We start from the raw sequence: 18,621 nt of genomic DNA, 5'->3' as shown, positions 1-18,621 counted from the left end.
CGTAGCCTGGGAGTTCTAATTGATGGGGATTTAAACTTCAGAACTCAAATCTCTGCTGTGGTGAAATCATCCTATTTTCACCTGAAGAACATTGCAAAAATCAAGCACCTCATACCCCCAGAAGATCTGCCAACCTTAGTCCACGCCTTCATCACATCCCGACTGGACTACTGCAATGCTCTCTACACTGGCCTTCCAAAAAAGGTCTTGTACCGCCTACAGCTGATACAGAATACTGCTGCCAGACTGCTAACCAACCAACCCAGTCACTGCCACATAATGCCAGTCCTGCATTCCCTTCACTGGCTACCTATAGAATGGAGGGTCCTATTCAAGATCGGCCTACTGACATTTAAATCCCTGAATAATCTAGGCCCTGGATACATGAAAGATATGTTACAGCTGCGTAGCAATCCCCGCATTCTCAGATCCACAGGTTCAAATAATCTAGTCATACTCAGAGTCCACTTGGAAACTTTTGGTCCCAGAGCCTTCTGTCATGCTGCCCCTACGTTTTGGAACTCCTTACCTCAACAGATCAGGACAGCCCCATCCCTGGACGTGTTTAAATCCAGACTGAAAACCCACCTGTTCAGTCTGGCATTTGCAGAAATATAACTTTTGTTGTGTGAATACTTCATCCTACTAATTACTGAATCTGAGAGAGCCTAAGCGCTTTGAGTCCTATGGGAGAAAAGCGCTATAGAAATGTTATTGTATTGTATTGTATTGTATAGGTGTGCAGAGCTGGGAACTCAGGTGCACAGAGATCTCAGCACCAGAGCCCCTGAGAGATAGGAGAATCCAGCAGGGGGAGGAGCCTCTGGTAATGGGAGCAGCAGATGTGCAGAGCTGGGAACTCAGGTGCACAGAGATCTCACCACCAGATCCCCTGAGAGATAAAATAATCCAGGAGGAAAGGGGGGGGGGGGGGAAGTTACCTCTTGTAATTGGTGCAGAAGGTGGGCAGAGTTGGGATGATCCTCACACTAAGAGGTTTGGCGCTTCACAGTGTAAAAAAGACTGAACGGGTTTTTCTAAAAATATCATAAATATATATATGCTTCACTGTTAATGCTTCACTCTTTATAAAACTGACCAAATATCCATTAAAAAAATGACAGGCACGCATATGCTTCACTGATATTACTTTACTCTTGCTGATTTCAGGAAAAATGTTTTTTGCCAAAAAGCAACCCTTTCAGATATACAATCGCTCCCTCTCGATATCAGTTCACATACACACTAAGAGAGGTTTGGCGCTTCACAGTGTAAAAGGACTGAACAAATTTTTACCAGAAAAAACATGAATACATATATATGCTTCACTGTTAATGCTTCACTCTGTATAAAACTAAACAAATTTCCACTAAAAACATATAACAGTCCTTTTTACACTGAAGTGTCAAACCTCTGTTAGTATGTATGTGAACTGATAACGAGAGGGGGCCATTGTGTAAGGGTTGCTTTTTGGCAAAAAAAATGTTTTCCCTGAAATTAGCAAGAGTGAAGTAATATCAGTGAAGCATATGCGTGTCTGTCATATTTTTTAGTGGACATTTGGACAGTTTTAAAAAGAGTGAAGCATTAACAGTGAAGCATATATATATTTATGATTTTGGGGGGAAAAACCTGTTCAGTATTTTTTACACTGTGAAGCGCCAAACCTTTCTTAGTGTGTATGTGGATTGTTATAACGAGAGGGGGGAGATCGTGTATCTAAAAGGTTTTTTTTTGGGGGGGTGGGGGGTTTGGCAAAAAGTCGTTTTTCCTGAAACTAGCAAGAGTGAAGTAATATCAGTGAAGCATATGCATGCCTGTCATTTTTTAAGTGAACATTTGGTCAGTTTTATAAAGAGTGAAGCATTAACAGTGAAGCATATATATATATATATATATATAATGATTTTTGGGGGAAAAACCTGTTCGATCTTTTTTACACTGTGAAGCGTCAAACCTCTCTTAGTGTGTATGAGAGCTGGGATGATCACCGACCTGAATTACGAGTAATCACGAGTGATTCAAATGAGGCTTAATTAGCCCATGCGTTATGTACTGGTAGGAGAAGGGGGGGCTTGCAGGGGGTGGGGACATAAGAGGGGATTCCCTTTGTCAAGCTACCTACAGGGGAGGACAAGGGCGGCTGGATGATGTAAGAGGGGATTCCCCCTGCGTGACACATGAGGAGGAGAAGGGGGGTGGGGGTGTGTGACATAAGAGGGGATTCCCTCTGCAGTGTTACCCCCCTACCTCTGCCGGACAGGATATGAAAGGGGAGAGCTGCAGGACTACAAGACATGATATAGGATCTGGCACAACATGAATTGGGAGAGCTGCAGGACTACAGGATGACAGCACAAGATCTCACACTGCAGGAGGCATAGTTAGAGAAAAAATAATAATACTTTATCAAGTTGTGTGCCAGTACAGTGCAGGGAAGCAGCAGAAGCCACAGCTGTCAGTTTCCTGTAACAGGGCGACTGATGATGACCTCATGACACTGGGATGTAAATCTCATTCTGTGGGCGTGAATGGGCATGTCTAACTCCAACTGTAACACCGCCCACAGAATCAGATACTGCACCTCCCATGGAGTGAGAGCTGCAAAATGGAGGGATAGAGCTCTAAGATGGAGCCTGCCATTCTCTTTTATTCATAGTTGTATTGCACAAATATATCTACTTTTATATTGCCCTTCACAAGTGTTTTGTGTCTAATCATTAATTTCAAAGGGATAAGGAGGCTCAATTTAGTGACTTTTTTTGAGTTCAGTTCCTCTTTAAATGTTATTATGTACATGTTGCTTTAAGAAGGATAGCCTTGCTCATTGTGGGTGGGCGCCCAACTATTTAAACCTGTGCTGACCTTGTATACGCTGGCTATGATTAAGGCGCCTTTCAGAGCTCCGATACGTGTCAGCCTTTTGTGTGTCTACTGATGTATTAATAAAGGAAGAAACTTTTTACACCCACCCTCGGTGTAGCGGGACATCATTTCTTCACCTGTATGCTCTGAGACCTATGGTTCCTGCTCCCTTGGGGTCACAGCAACGGTGGTGGTAGCGTTCCTATTTTTCCTCTGCCTACAGTAATCTGTGTGCCTTTGTTTTCACTGTAAGAGCTAACAGTCCAGGGCTCAAAACAAGAGTTTCTATGCAGCCCGGCTATAGTGCAATTCCCACTGATAACTTATTAGGGTTTGTAACACTCTGTATGGCTGAAAAAGGCCCATCTGAATGCAGAAAACATAAGATCACTAGTTCAGGAGTTCTCTGTATGGGGACTGAACAACATTAAAAACTACCCTCATAAACCAGAGATAGTTGAATGTTTAAAGGTAAGCTTTAAATACAAAATAAGACATGGATTCCAGGAAAACATTATTCTGAATGTAGTCTGAAATGTCTGTCTATTCAATTTATATTCACTCCATGGTTGCTTTAAGCTAATATTAAACATTGATAACCAGGTTACCAGCAGTTCTTAAAGGGGAACTTTAGCCTAAACAAACATACTGTCATTAAGTTACATTAGTTATGTTAATTAGAATAGATAGGTAATATAATTTTTTACCCACCCTGTTTTAAAAGAACAGACAAATGTTTGTGGTTCATGGGGGCTGCCATCTTTGTCATGGGGGCAGCCATCTTTTTGGTTGAAAGGAGGTGACATGGAGCAGGAGACACAGTTCCAACTGTCCTGTGTCCTGATAACCCCTCCCAGCTGCACACGCTAGGCTTCAAATGTCAAATTCAAAGTGTAAAAAAAAAAAATTTGCACCAAAACAGCAGAACGAGAGCAACAACATCAGAAATCCCATCATGCTTTGCACAGCATCAGGGGAAAAAAGCCCGGGCAGTTTTCTTCTGTGCAGCTAAAAATGAGGCTTGGATAAGAGAAACAAAGTTCTGATGCTGTGAAACTGTTAAAGAAACACCAGGCCTTTCCAGTGCTGCTGAGTCGATTTTTAGTCCGGATGTTCACTTTAAAGCAATATCCCACATTTGTTGAATAATAATAAAAAAAAAAATAATACTTTCACTACACATCACAAGGAATTCTGAAAACATTTCAAATGTTTTGCCTTGGCTTAATTTGCAGAAACAGCCACATACTTAGCTCAGCCATCCTGCCAGGCAGGAAGTGTAGGGTTTTCAAATTTTCTGATTGTTGTAGATAATTACTTCTCCTGAGTTCCAATGTGCAGCTAATTAAACCAGCAGGAAGAAGGGAGATACTGGCGTGCTATTGGACAGTAAGTACTCTACAGAAAGTACTATAAAACATTGTTTTCATGGTTGTAAAAACAACTAAAATGAGAAGATCATTTTTAATAGTGTTAAATTAACCACTTGAGGACCCTGGGCTTACACCCCCCTAGTGACTAGGCAACTTTTTACTAAATAGGCCACTGCTGCTTTAAGGGCTCGCTGCAAGGCAGTACAACTCTGCACACAAGTGATTCCACCCCTCTTTTCTGCCCACCAACAGAGCTTTCTGTTGGTGGGCTCTGATCGCTCCCAGGATTGTTTATTTTTACTTGTTTTATTTTAACAAATATATTATTTTTTTTTTTTTTTTTTTAAACAAACCTTTTTTTTAAAAATAATTTTACGATCCTTCCCTCCCCATGCCAGCCTATGACAGCGGATCGCTCATCTCCCCCAGGGTGACAGCGCTGCCGTGGATCGCAGCGCTGTACACAGTAAATACATGGTGGTTTCGCCATCTAACAGTCTCCTAGTGGCGATCGCATCGGCACGCGCGATCTCCTGCAAATCCTCGCCCCAGGACCCGATGCCAATTGGCATGAGGCGGTCATTATAAGGAACTTTAACCCAGAATTGAACTTCCGACTAGACATCTTTATCTTTTCTCAAATAGATCATCAGGGACATCTGTATGGCTAATATGGTCGAGAAACCTCTTCCCATAGTGTGACAGTTTGCTGTCTGTGAACCGTGTTCCATGTGAACCATGCAACCAATATCTCCCTCTGTGCAAAGAACTCTAAGTAAACAACCATTCCGCACAGATCACCTGACAGGGCCACCTTTGATAAATTTCAGAATGTAATTCAAGAAGAGGAAAGATTTCACAATGGGCAAACACTGACTAAATTTATAAATGAATACTGTAAAAAAAGAAAAAATGTTTATTCATTACACTATTTGTACAATAGTTCCTCTTTAAATTACAAAAGAAGGGAATCTGAAGTGAAAATAAACGTATGATATGATGATTTGTATGTGTAGTACATGTCAAAAATAAAACATTAGCAGCAGAGATATGAGTCTAATATTGTTTCCAGTATAGGAAGAGTTAAAGTGAACATAAAGCCAAACAAAAAAAATGAGATGAACTCACCTGGGGCTTCCCTCAGTCCCCTGCAGCCCCCTTCCCTCTGCCCCCTGCAGCCAGGAGGCCGCAATAGCAGCATAGGGGGCAATATACAGGCTGGGAACGCGAACAATCACTCGCGTTCCCATGCCTGTCGTCCAGTGACGGCCAAACCGGAAGTGTTCGCCGGCGGGTGCAGAGGCATCGGAGCGGAGCTGCGAGGGCACCGGTCGGCTGCAGGGGGCTGAGGGAAGCCCCAGGTGAGTTCATCTCATTTTTTTTTTGTTTGGCTTTAGGTTCACTTTAACCACTTGAGGACCCACCCTTTACCCCCCATTAAGGACCAGCAGTGAATTATGTGATCTGTGCTGGGTGGGCTCTACAGCCCCCAGCACAGATCAGGGTGCAGGCAGAGAGATCAGATTACCCCCTTTTTTCCCCACTAGGGGGATGATGTGCTGGGGGGGTCCGATCTCTCCTGTCTGCGTGTGGCTGGCGGGGGGGGGGGGGGCACCTCAAAGCCCCCCTCTGCGGCGACATTCACCCCCCTCCCTCTCCTACCTGTCCCCCCGGTGATCGGGGCTGAACAGGACGCTATCCGTCCTGTGCAGCCTGTGACAGGACGTCCCCTGTCACATGGCGGCGATGGCCGGCCGCTGATTGGCCGGGGATCGCCGATCTGCCTTACGGCGCTGCTGCACAGCAGCGCCGTACAATGTAAACAAAGCGGATTATTTCCGCTTGTGTTTACATTTAGCCTGCGAGCCGCCATCGGCGGCCCGCAGGCTATTCACGGAGCCCCCCGCCGTGATTTGACAGGAAGCAGCCGCTCGCACGAGCGGCTGCTTTCTGATTAATCAGCCTGCAGCTGGCGACGCAGTACTGCGTCGCTGGTCCTGCAGCTGCCACTTTGCCGACGCACGGTATAAGCGTGCGGTCGGCTGGTGGTTAAAGGACAACTGAAGTGAGAGGTATACAGAGGCTGCCATTTTTTTTCCTTTTAAACAATACCAGTTGCCTGGCAGCTCTGCTGATCTATTTGGCTGCCGTAGTGTCTGAAGCCAGTTGCGTGTGGTCCGGTATTAGTCATGGTGAGAATCCGAAGACATAACAACAAAAGTTGTTTAATGAGTGATACCTTTAATGACTAACTGTACCAGATTTCTTTGCAAGCTTTCAAAACTTGAAGCTTCCTCTTCACGCATGTTTTAGAACTGGATCAGAATTGATCCAGTTCTGAAAAATGCCTGAAGAAGAAACAAACAAAGTTTCGAAAGCTTGCAGAAAAATCTTGTACAGTTAGTCATTAAAGGTATCACACATTAAACAACTTTTGTTATGTCTTCGTAGCGTCTGAATAATACCAGAAACGAGCATGCAGCTAATCTTGTCAGATCTGACAAATGTCAGAAACACCCGATATGCTGCATGCTTGTTCAGGGTATATGGCTAAAAGTATTAGAAGCAGAGGATCAGCAGGACAACCAGGGAATTGGTATTGCTTAAATGGAAATAAATATGGCAGCCTCCATATCCCTCTCGCTTTAGTTGTCCTTCAGGGCCCTTTTCCACTAGCGGCGTTTGCGATGCAGAATCGCAAAATCACAAACCGCTAGTGATTTTTTAAATCGCTACAATTTGCATATTAACATGGGAATCGCGGTAGGCAATTTCCACTACCGCGATTCGTTTTTTTGTCAAACGCGATTGCGCCGGAGAGCGATCTTTGCCGCGATTTTGCTATGCAGTACAGTGCACAGCAAAATCGTGAACGCAATCGCCGGAGGTTTACTGCACTTTTGCGATTCAGCAATCGCTAGCGTTCAGCGTGAACGTTAGCGACTGCTAGTGGAAAAGGGCCCTTAAAGCGGAATGAAACCCAGCATTTCTACTTTGCTCTAATAGATTATTTACAGCATATTACTGTATATACAACTAGGATTTTTTTTTTGTACTAGAATTGTATTCAAAGGGTTAACACAGGCTTTAGAAGCTTCCCTTCCAGCAGAGCTGGCTGCTTCCGAAACTTTACATAATGTTATCTAGTGTTTAATTGTATCAAGTCAGGAATGTAAACAAAGCCTTCTCTCACACCATGGGGTCTCACAAAGACAGTGAGACAAGCATAAATGCTTTCTGATTAAGTTAGAAGATGAATAAAGCAGTTATAAATAAAATGCAGAGTCAGCTCTCAGAGTAAAATTAGTGTATTTTAGGAATGTATAATTTCTAAATGAATAATAATACTTATGCACAAAAGCAAATATGCTAACCGTATGGCATATAAAAAGCAGGAAAACATGTTTTTATTGAATATTATGTCAGGGTTTTATACCGCTTTAAGAAACTCCAGTTATCTATGCAAAAGAGCTTCACTGAACTCTCAGACTTTCAAGGTAGCAGAGAACCAAAAGGTCATTAGCCTGCTCTGTGAAATCATTTAGAATGCTGAGTGTAGTGTGTAAACTTCAAATATTAGAGAATGATGCAATGTTATTAAAAAAAACTATATACTGAAAATAAAAATGAGACTATTTTCTTTGCTACTAATGTCCTATGAATTATCCATACTACACATACAATTCATTATACCATAATGTATTTTTTTTCGCTTCAGTGAAAATAAAAAAAAAAAAACTATGATAGAATTTCACTTTAATTGTTCAATGATTTCACCGTTCTAAAAAGAGAAGTGAATTTCTTCACTTCTTAAAATATCTTGAAGTCCAGATACAGTCAAATAAATGAATCTCTGTTCATGCAGTCCAATTTAAACATTACGTTCAGCACAACAGCTGGAGCTTGATAGAAGTCATACACCAACGTGCAGGGGCGTAGCAATAGGGGGTGCAGAGGTAGCCACCGTATCGGGGCCCTTGGGCTAAAGGGGCCCCAAAGGGTCATCCCTCAATTACAGTATTAGCGCTCTATTGGTCCTGTGCTCATAATAATTACTTCTATAGATACTTTGAATAGTGATAATCATTAGCAAACTGTTCCCCATCCCCTTCTAGCACCTCTGACACTGTAGTTGCCATTGGCAGGTTTTGGTGCGCTATATCAATTGTTATGTATAGAGTGTTTGGGGGACCCCATTGTAAAACTTGCATCGGGGCCCTCGGCTCCTCAGCTACGCCACTGCCAACGTGCTATACTAGATCTGCGCCTACCACCTAGACATCTCCACACTATGATAAAATCCACTGGATATGCCATTGATCTATTCACATCATCTAGTGATCCTCATGTCAAGGCGTTCCCAATAGGAACATAATAAAATACTATAAATGTAGACCATTTACAGTTAAAAAAAAACAGAGTTCTTTATTTGCACAAGAACTAAGTAAATCAAAAGCTTGCATCCAGGGTCTAACCGAACAATGGACCCCAACATATAACCAGCACTCTTACGTCAAAGCATAGCTGCCTCCTCACCACCCAACTGGCTTTGTTTTTGCTTCGCTCCTGATGGGTGACACATGGAGGTGTATAATCACAAAAATAAATCCCCATTGTTATCTCAGCACAGGAGTGTGGACATACTGATTCTCTCAGCAATTTTCACAAGAAAATATAAAAAAGATAAACAGAAAGCAAGAGCTTGGTATCACTTATCTTATAAGCAAAATGATACTCTAAACCAGCCAGGTAGATCATTTCTGCCCCTGTGGCTTTTCCTTTCTCTGGATCAAGTTGCACTAACACTGAACTTGGGTGAGTTTTTTTTCAACATAGATAACTATGTAATGGGCTAGTCTGCTCATGGCAGGCAAGTCAAGCATAATGTCTCAGTGCTTGTCAGGAACATTAAAGAGGAACTCCAGACTAAACAAACATACTGTCATTAAGTTACATTAGTTATGTTAGTTAAAATAGATAGGTAATATAATCTCTTATCCACACTGTTTTAAAAGAACAGGCAAATGTTTGATTTCATGATGGCAGCCATCTTTTTGGTTGAAAGGAGGCGACAGGGAGCATGAGACACAGTTCCAACAGTCCTGTGTCCTGAGCACCTCTCCCAGTTGCTAGGCAACGTGACTAACGACATAGGAAATCCCATCATGCTCTGCACAGCATCAGGGGAAAAAAGCCCGGGCTTTTTTTCTTTGATGCGTGGAGCTTAGCTAAAAATGCAGCTAAAAATGATGCTTTGGTAAGAAAAACAAAGTTCTGATGCTGTGAAACTGATAAAGAAACACCAAGCCTTTTCAGTGCTGCTGAGTACATTGAGAGCTCAAGGTTACAATCTGTATTAAAGTGAACCTCCGGACTAAAAAAGACATTTGCTATTAGGAAAGTTAAAGTGGACTAGGCTGTTTATGGAACAGCCCTGCCATGGAAATCGGTAGTGTTTTCAGTTTGTTTGTTTATTTCTTCCTTTTTTTGTTATACTCAGGCATTTGCTTTGTGAGCTCAAGGTTACAATCTGCATTAATGTTCCTGACAAGCACTGAGACATGCTATACTTGACTTGCCTGCCATAAGCAGACTAGCCCATTACATAGTTATCTAGGTTGGAAAAGACTTGTTCAAGTTCAGTCTCAGTGCAACTTAATCCGGAGGAAGAAAAAGCCACAAGGACAGGCTAGATTAGAGTATCATTTTCCCATATTTATAAAATTTTCACATACAGTATATAGCAGTCATAGCTGTGGATACCTTTCACAGTTAAGCCTTGCACACATGCTAAACAAAAGTGGTTTGAAATGTCAGATAATTGACAGATTTCAACGTATCAGACAACAATCTTGTAAAAAAAATGAAGCAAGACGACATCAAACAATGGCAAGCAACCGATACCCGGCATCTGTTGGGCAGAAATCGTGGAGGCGGCCAGGTGTGTACAATATCGTTCAAACAACATTGTTCCAAAGCATGCATGCAGTGTGAATGTAGTGTAAAATGTCGCTTCAGTTTGCACACACAATATTCAAGCTACATCATCATTTGGCATATCGGTGTGTGTGCGGATATTCAAATTGTTTTTGCCGAGGTAATCTTATTGGCACGACATCGCTCGTTGTGCGGTGACTTTTGACCATGTGGACAGACCTTTAGGAAAGCTATGATGTATATGCCTACTCAGGCCAAGTAAACAGATCTAAGGCGCTTAATGTTAAAGAAGCATAATGCCCAAATGCATGTACTAGCTAATTAGTGAATTTGAGATGCACGGTAATTTCAGATATAACCCTTAACCTATTGAGGCTCCCTTGAGCCATCTGCTCAATAGGATCAGGTCTGTCCTTTCCAGGAGCAGGGAGAGAAAATTTACCTCCAGCTGTTCTGCGAAATGACAAGGATAATGAGTGCATAATCAAACAAGTCTTAAGGTAGCCATACACTGGTCGATTTGCCATCAGATTCGACCAACAGATAGATCCCTATCTGATCGAATCTGATCAGAGAGGGATCGTATGGCTACCTTTACTGCAAACAGATTGTGAACCGATTTCAGCCTGAAACCGTTCACAATCTGTTGTGGTGGTGCTGCTGCCGCCGCTCCCCCCGCCCGCATACATTACCTGCTCCGCCGGCGCGACTCCAGTCCCCAGGTCTCCGCTGTCTTCTCCGCTCTGGTCTCCAGGTCCAGCATGCTTTACTTCTTCCTGCCCGGCAGGAAGTTTAAACAGTAGAGCGCCCTCTACTGTTTAAACTTCCTGCCGGGCAGGAGGAACTGAAGCATGCCGGAGACCAGCGTGGACACGGAGCAGCGGTGACCGGGGGTAGTCGTGCCGGCAGAGCAGGTAATGTATGCGGCTCTATTGCGTCGGTCGTCGGGTACTCGAACGATGCTAGCGACGCGCTCCCTACCCGCGGGCGATCGACTAATTTTCCGCACGGAGCGATCGACGGGATCGGACGAAATGGATCAAAATTCGGCGTGTAGCGCGAACGATTGGCAGCAGATTCGATCCCAGTGATCGAATCTGCTGTTGAAACGGCGGCAAATCAGGCCAGTGTATGGCTAGCTTTAAAAAGATTAATTAGCGTAAAGTACAAGAATACTGTATGTCTGTTATATGGTTCTTCTGAGCCCAAAGTGGCATTGTATGCAACATGTATCTCCTTATTTGATCACAATGTATGACCTTTTTCACTCAATAAACGTTTTATGAAAAAAAAAAAAAAAAAGGAAAGCTATGATGGCCCTCAAATAACTAAGGAACTGTTTCTTTGTATTATAGTAAATCTTTACGAAAACAGAATGCCGAAGTCAGTTTGTATTACGACATCATATTGAAGTAGATATCAATAAAGTTATACTACACAAGATCAAGCATGGGGCAGCCATGTGTGCTGACTGCATTAAATGGCCTGTTTCACAGCTCTGTGTTATCTTGGTGCATAGCTCATCTTACTTATTGATCCTCTCGCCTCATGGAAGCAGAGGTTATCTGATTGAACATAATGTACTCTTTTTAATTTAAGTGTATAATAATGATAAACAGAGCTATAGTAAAAAAACAACAACACAACAACAACAAAACCTGTAGCAAAATGAATATAGAGACTGCAGTCTTTATTGCCCGATTAGAAATTCTACTTGCCTGGCTATGGCTATCAAGATGACTTTTTGCCATCAGTCACACACCTACAACAAGAGAATTCATGGTCAGTGATTTAGCAGCATTTTTTTCGGGGTAATGAAAATGCTTGACTCTATATCCTTGTTGCAGGTTTACTCGAAGCCTTATAATACTATGGGTTTTTTTCTTTTTTTTTGCTTAGTGACCAATCCCTTGCCAAATCACTCAAAATGTACTTGACTTTAGCAAGCATGGTATCAATAGCAATGTAACAATTGAATGTCCCTAGAACTTTCCCTAGAGAGAATGAAACACATCAATCTGTTGCTAGTGGTGTTATTGGCATAAATGTAAAGTAAAGGTGGATATTTTTCCAGTTGCGATGGCTTTGTTAGTGTTTCACTCAGTTAGGCATGCCACATAAACTATTCAATCTCCCTTCATCACTACCCTAATGCTTCTGGAAGTTTTTGGTAGGATCACGTCATCATGGCCCAGAGATAAAGGCATTTCAGCTTTTTATGACAGAACATTCTGAATCAAGATGATACCATTTCCTGGCCAAACTTTAAAGAGAATCTTTTAGTAAATAGAATATTTTTTTGAGATTCTAACATCCTGTGTACTGAATAGAACACAACCTATAAACATCTGCACATCACAAGGTGGTGCAGAGATATTTTGCCAATATAAAATCGGCATCATTAAGTTGCATTGAATACAACTGAAAAACAAAAATGTGCATGGAGCTTGTTTGATAATCAATAAAATGTTGTAAACCTATTTATGACAAATGTTATGTTCCATATTGCTTTATCCCTCTGCGATTTGAAGTAACCCATTAATAAAGTAACCAGAAAAAAACACCAGCTGTATTCTTGGCAAGAAAATGCACTACTAGAAGATCAGTTAAATTGTTAATGGCGACACTGTGCATGTTCATTTGTTGACACAGAGTTTGTTTCCTTTCCCCACAAAAAGTCCTGTAGGATATTTGGCACACATGTACCCTGTGGTCACGTGGTAAGGCTTGTATTGCTAGCCTGTTGGTATAACAGATGTGTAGACATCTCACAGCTGTAGAGGCAGGGAGGTGTTCCACTCTGTGTTAGTCTATTCAGGGAGCTTCTTACAATCAGCGGTTTTTGAATGAACGGTTGCTAATGTGCAAAGGGGTGGGGTTCAGGGACTTTCCCTCTCAGTCTATCATCTTTATGCAAGATGGACTGAAGTTCTTTGACAACCCATCTCAAAACTTAAAGTGACACTGCAGCGAAAATAAATAAATATATGATATAATGAATTGTATGTGTAGTACAGGTAATTCATAGAGCATTAGTAGCAAAGAAAAGGGTCTCATTTTTATTTTCAGTAATATAGCTTTTTTATAACATTGCATCATTCTCTAATATTTGCAGTTTACAAACTTATACTCTGTATTTTAAACTATGAAACAGAGCAGGAAAGTTCAAAGGGTCATTGGCTCTGCAGTAAAACCTTAAACAGGAAACAGGGAGAGACAGGTTGAGATAAGTGCTTAAGAAAAGAGCATTGCTCTCTGACTAAATTAGTCCGGGAGTTCAAATAAGCTCTATTGCATAGATAACAAGTGAAGTTTCTTAACTCTTCCTGTACTGGAAACAATATGGGACTCATATCTGTGCTGCTAATGTTCTATTTCTTAGCTGTGCTACACATACAAATCATTATATCACAAGTTTATTTTCACTTCAGATTCCCTTTAAAGGAATGGGTTGTAGATGAGAACCAGTGAGACCTGATCCACCTTCAGGTTCATCTTATTTTCTAAGAGGTCAGTTCTGGGGTGATGCACGGGTTAATTTGGACATCAGAATCAAACATTTACAGGGTTTGGCAATAACAGGGTTCAGGAACATGCCATAGCTGACTAGTCGTGTTAAAGTGTACCCAAGGTGAACCTTGGGTACAAAAAGCAATACTTACCTAGGAAAAGGTGCACCTCTGCAACCTATAGGTTTCCCACGCCACCCACCAGTCCTCCATTGCCAAGCGTGGACCCAGAAAGATTACTAACAAGGGTTTGTTCATAGAAACCTCAGGGCCGTGCTCCTCTTAAGGCACATGCATGGCCGTACTTCACCTGTGTAAGTATGGCCATGCCCACGCAGTGAGCTGGAGCCACTCATGCATGAGCCACTCCATGCTACTGTGCAGGCACTGCCGTGTTCATGCAAATGAGGAGCATGGCCCCAATGTTAAAGAGAACCCGAGGTGGCCTTGTATTACGTAAGTGGGGCACAGAGGCTGGTTGGTCACACTAACACCAGCCTCTGTTGCCCCATCGTGTGTGTCAAAGACCCCCCTGCTCGCCGCTATACCCCCGCAGAGCTGGCGACACGCAGCGTGTCGCCAGCACAATGTTTACTCTAGCGCTGTCTGTCAGCGCCGCTCCGCCGCATCGCCGCTACCCGCCCTCGTCCCTTCCCTCCCGCTGATTGGAGGGAAGGGACGAGGGCGGGTAGCGGCGATGCGGAGGAGGCGTGGGAGCGGCGCTGACAGACAGCGCTAGAGTAAACATTGTGCTGGCGACGCGCTGCGTGTCGCCAGCACTGCGGGGAGTTTAGCGGCGAGCAGGGGGGTCTTTGACACACACGATGGGGCAACAGAGGCTGGTGTTAGTGTGACCAACCAGCCTCTGTGCCCCACTTACGTAATACAAGGCCACCTCGGGTTCTCTTTAAGTAGGCTCCCAGGCAGTGGCAGAGGACCTGAGGACAATGTGGGAAGCCTTTGAAGGATCCAGGGGGCTTCCCTCTTCTTAGGTAAGTCTTTTCTTCCCCCCTTTTCACCTCGGTTTTCTCTAAAAGTTGCTGTGTGAACAGTAAAACTAGAAAAAGTTAAATCATCTAATTTGCATGTTATAATGCAGAATGAGAACTAAGATTATATACAGGCTAGGACAACAAGGATGATCAAGTATATCGCCAACTCTAATTCTTCCTATGGCTAGCTTATTAATTTTGAGGGCTTATTCAAAGTGGGATGTTGCGGAGCTGCGTTATAAACTCTTATAACGCTGCTTCACGCACTGCAATGATAAGCCTATGGGACGTTCATAGTGCGACGTTAGCGTTGCATTGTAACATTTAGCGTTATGGTAATGCAATGCTGCAGTGCGTTACCTTTAAACGCACACATTACCAGGTACAGGGAAGCATACTTTTTTTTGACTGTATGCGACGGTAATGCAGTATTAGTCTGCGCTACAACTTTTTTTTTGCGTTGCGTTGTAATGCTGCGTTGTGACTTTAATGTTGCATTACAACGCAATGTCCCACTGTGAATAAGCCCTGAGCTTTTAAAAGGCTTTTTAACCGCTTGCCAACCACGTCACGGCGATGGGCATGGCCACGGCGGCAGCCCAAGGACCTCCTAACACGATCGGCATAAGGAACTTGGGGCGGGTATTGCAGGAGTTTGCAAGCGCTGATGCGCGCACATCTCTGTATGAATGACGGAGCTCTTCTCTGCCTTCAGTCTCCCAGCGGCCGCCGCTAGGAGACTGCTAGACGGCGAAATCGTCATCTAATTACCATATACAGCGCTGCGATCTAAGGCAGTTCTGTACTGTGGACAGCTGTGTCGCCCTCCAGAGGCAGGGAAGTGATCAGCTGTCATAGGCTGAGCCCATGACAGCCAATCATGCTGATTGGCTGGCGGGGGGAGGGAGGGGGAATTATAACATTAATTAAAAAACAGTAAAAAATATTAGTAAAATAAACAAATAAATATTTATAAAAAACAAACACTGGGGTGCAATCAAACCCCACCAACAGAGAACTTGGTTGGTGGAGAGAAAAGGGGGAGGGGAATCACTTGTGTGCAGAGTTGTGCGGCCCTGCAGCGAGGCCTTAAAGCTGCAGTGGTTGAATTTCAGAAAAATGGCCTGGTCTTTAGGGGGGGTTTAACCTCCCTGGCGGTAAGCCCGAACTGAGTTCGGGCTATGCCGCCGGGAGGCACCGCTCAGGCCCCGCTGGGCCGATTTGCATAATTTTTTTTGTTACACGCAGCTAGCACTTTGCTAGCTGTGTGTAACCTCCGATCGCCGCCGCTACCCGCCGATCCGCCGCTATACGCATCGCCGCAGCCGCCCCCCCCCCCCCCCCCGCAGACCCCGTGCGCTGCCTGGCCAATCAGTGCCAGGCAGCGCCGTGGGGTGGATCGAATTCCCCTTTGACGTCACGACGTCGATGACGTCGGTGACGTCATCCCGCCCCGTCGCCATGGCGACGGGGGAAGCCCTCCAAGAGATCCCGTTCTTTGAACGGGATCTCTTGATCTCCGATCGCCGAAGGCGATCGGAGGGGCTGGGGGGATGCCGCTCGGCAGCGGCTATCATGTAGCGAGACATTGTCTCGCTACATGAAAAAGAAAAAAAAAGAAAGAAAAAAAACATATTTGCTGCCCCCTGGCGGATTTTAATAAACCGCCAGGGAGGTTAACACTGCGGACCTCAAGTGGTTAAGCTATTGTCCAATTGCTTCTTTCTGTCCATTACATCCATGTTCTAAGAAAACTGCTACAAGAGCTTTAAAGAGAAACTAACTCCAACAGACTGGTTGTAGCAGCAACTAAATAACTGGATCAGCCCAATGGAAATTTAAAGTCACTGTAGTGACATACAGTAGAATGTAGTATTCTTGATACCCATTTTTACGTTAATTTCAACACTTCCTATATCTATATATTGGTATATAACCTTGCTCTTCCATTGATGCTTAGCCTGTGTTGTTTAGATATGTGGAATTCTTCTCCCAGAGCTTTCTGGAAGACTGGGTATTATTTCTACTGGCTTCAGTACACAAACATTCTGTAGCGATTCACCTGCCAGCAGTAAAAGATGTGGTCACCTTTCATAAATTTCAGTATGTAAGTCAGGGTAAAGAAAGGATGAGGAAATATTTTACCATGAGCAAACACTGATTAATTTAGAAATTAATATTGTAAAAAATTAGTTGAATTACAATATTCTGAATACAGTTCCTCTTTAGGCATAGCATTTATCATTTATTTTTATTTTACTATTGTAGACATTTTGTCATCCAACAGCAGCATGGCAGAAGGTGACAAATACTTTGTTTAGAGAAAAGGGTTAAATATACAGGAAAAATGTACTTTTACCTATATATTTAACCCTTTTACCTGCCTTTTTTTACCTGTATATTTAACGCCTTCAGAACAGGTGGCCAGACTATTTTCCCAGTTGGCAAACACATGGTGGCAGATAGCTGGTTGTGTGTGTTCAAGGAATATCAATTTAGATAATACTGCTCTCTCTTGGCTTGCTGGTACAAACATTGTGGTCCTGAACACTGGAAAATCCACGTGCAGTATGGGGTTAAGAGGGACATTCACCACATATTCAATTGAAAAAAAAAATCCTTTTTTTCGCCTAAATAATATTAAGCACTCCATTCCTTCAGAGAATCTTCCAACCTTGTTCACACCATCATATCACGGCTGGACAGGCCTTCCAAATAAAGATGTACACCTCCTGCAGCTAGGACAGAATGCTGCTGCAAAGCTGTTGGCAAGCCAACCCTGCCAATGTCACATATCACCAATCCTTTGCTCACTCCACTGGCTGCTCCTCCTTCTAATGTGCATTGTTGTGCCTTCTAAGATATTGTTCAGTAGACAGGAAAAGAGTCTGAAGAAGGTATTACTATTTACTGAAAGCTTACTCTGAATCTTTTAGAGTTAGACAAGAAATAGTATCATAAGGTTTCAAAACACTGCCTTCACTGATGTCCAACATAGCACAATACTCTATTACCACTTTTGTTTAAAAATAAAAACAGAAAAGACAAAAATTATCCCCCCAAAAAAGCTATCGCTGAACTTAGCCTGTTGACTGCTAATATTATTTGTAAAGTTACACCTATGCTGGTAGGGCCTCTGCTAAATAAATTGCTGCAGAGAACTCAAATTATGCATGAATCATCATCAAAAGTATTAAAATTTCAAGTTTTCAATTTTTCTTTTTTGCAAGATGCATTTTATATACAAGATATAAAAGATGCTGCCGTTTTCCCAAATAACAGCAAACTATGTAAAATTGGAAACGCTGGTTAATCAGTTTATAAAGCTATGTTGTCTTGAGCAGGCTGGATTATTTTCCAATATAATTGGAGGATCATAGATTAGAAGATCATTATCATCTGAAGAAGAATTTTGTTCTGTGCTAATAAAGTTTGGAATGTTAAATTTAGCAAGACTACTAGGATCTTCTTCCACTTTGCAGTTCCTGACAGTCTGCTGGATAAGAACATCGCTGTCTGCTGTCCTGACCATTGTAGTCCTGGCAGAGTGATCAGCTTCATTGATGTAGCAATGGAACACTGACCTATTTTCTTCTACTCCTCGAGGTGAGAATATTCTGTCTGCTTCTGTTGGTCTGCCGAAGTCTGCTACAAAGCTATTCATTCTGAATCTTTTTTCAGATGGCTCCAAGTTTCTTATGTAATAGAAAACAACAATTAAATGTGTAATTTTTTAGTATATGTCACCAAGAGCAAAGATTATATAGTTCTAGATTGTTATTATTTTAGCCACATCATTGTAAATACCAACTTCAGTACAGGTTTGTTTGTTTTTTTCGAAACTTAATATCCCGAGATCCTCCTATACGCATCAGTTGTCATATAAAGCTTCTATGTGGACAACAATACCTTATGAATTTATAGGACTACCTCCTTGTTTATAGA

General features: G+C 42.7%; 1 protein-coding gene across 7 annotated transcripts in view; it reads right to left on the bottom strand.

Annotated features, from left to right (window-relative positions):
* Positions 1–18,621, bottom strand: part of MRAP2 (melanocortin 2 receptor accessory protein 2) — a 452,653-nt gene that overhangs the window by 45,008 nt on the left and 389,024 nt on the right. For 6 of the 7 annotated variants that reach the window (XM_068281584.1, XM_068281582.1, XM_068281583.1 and 3 more), the window contains one exon: positions 17,987–18,371. In XM_068281584.1, the coding sequence (XP_068137685.1) occupies positions 17,990–18,371 (382 nt within the window). In that variant the 3' untranslated portion in view covers positions 17,987–17,989. Of the gene's footprint in view, positions 1–17,986; positions 18,372–18,621 lie in introns of those variants that run through there. The other variant, XM_068281585.1, reaches the window with a different exon arrangement.

Source organism: Hyperolius riggenbachi, chromosome 4 (genome assembly GCF_040937935.1).
Source record: "Hyperolius riggenbachi isolate aHypRig1 chromosome 4, aHypRig1.pri, whole genome shotgun sequence".
Lineage (NCBI taxonomy): Eukaryota > Metazoa > Chordata > Amphibia > Anura > Hyperoliidae > Hyperolius > Hyperolius riggenbachi.
This window is presented reverse-complemented; position numbering and strand designations above follow the sequence as displayed.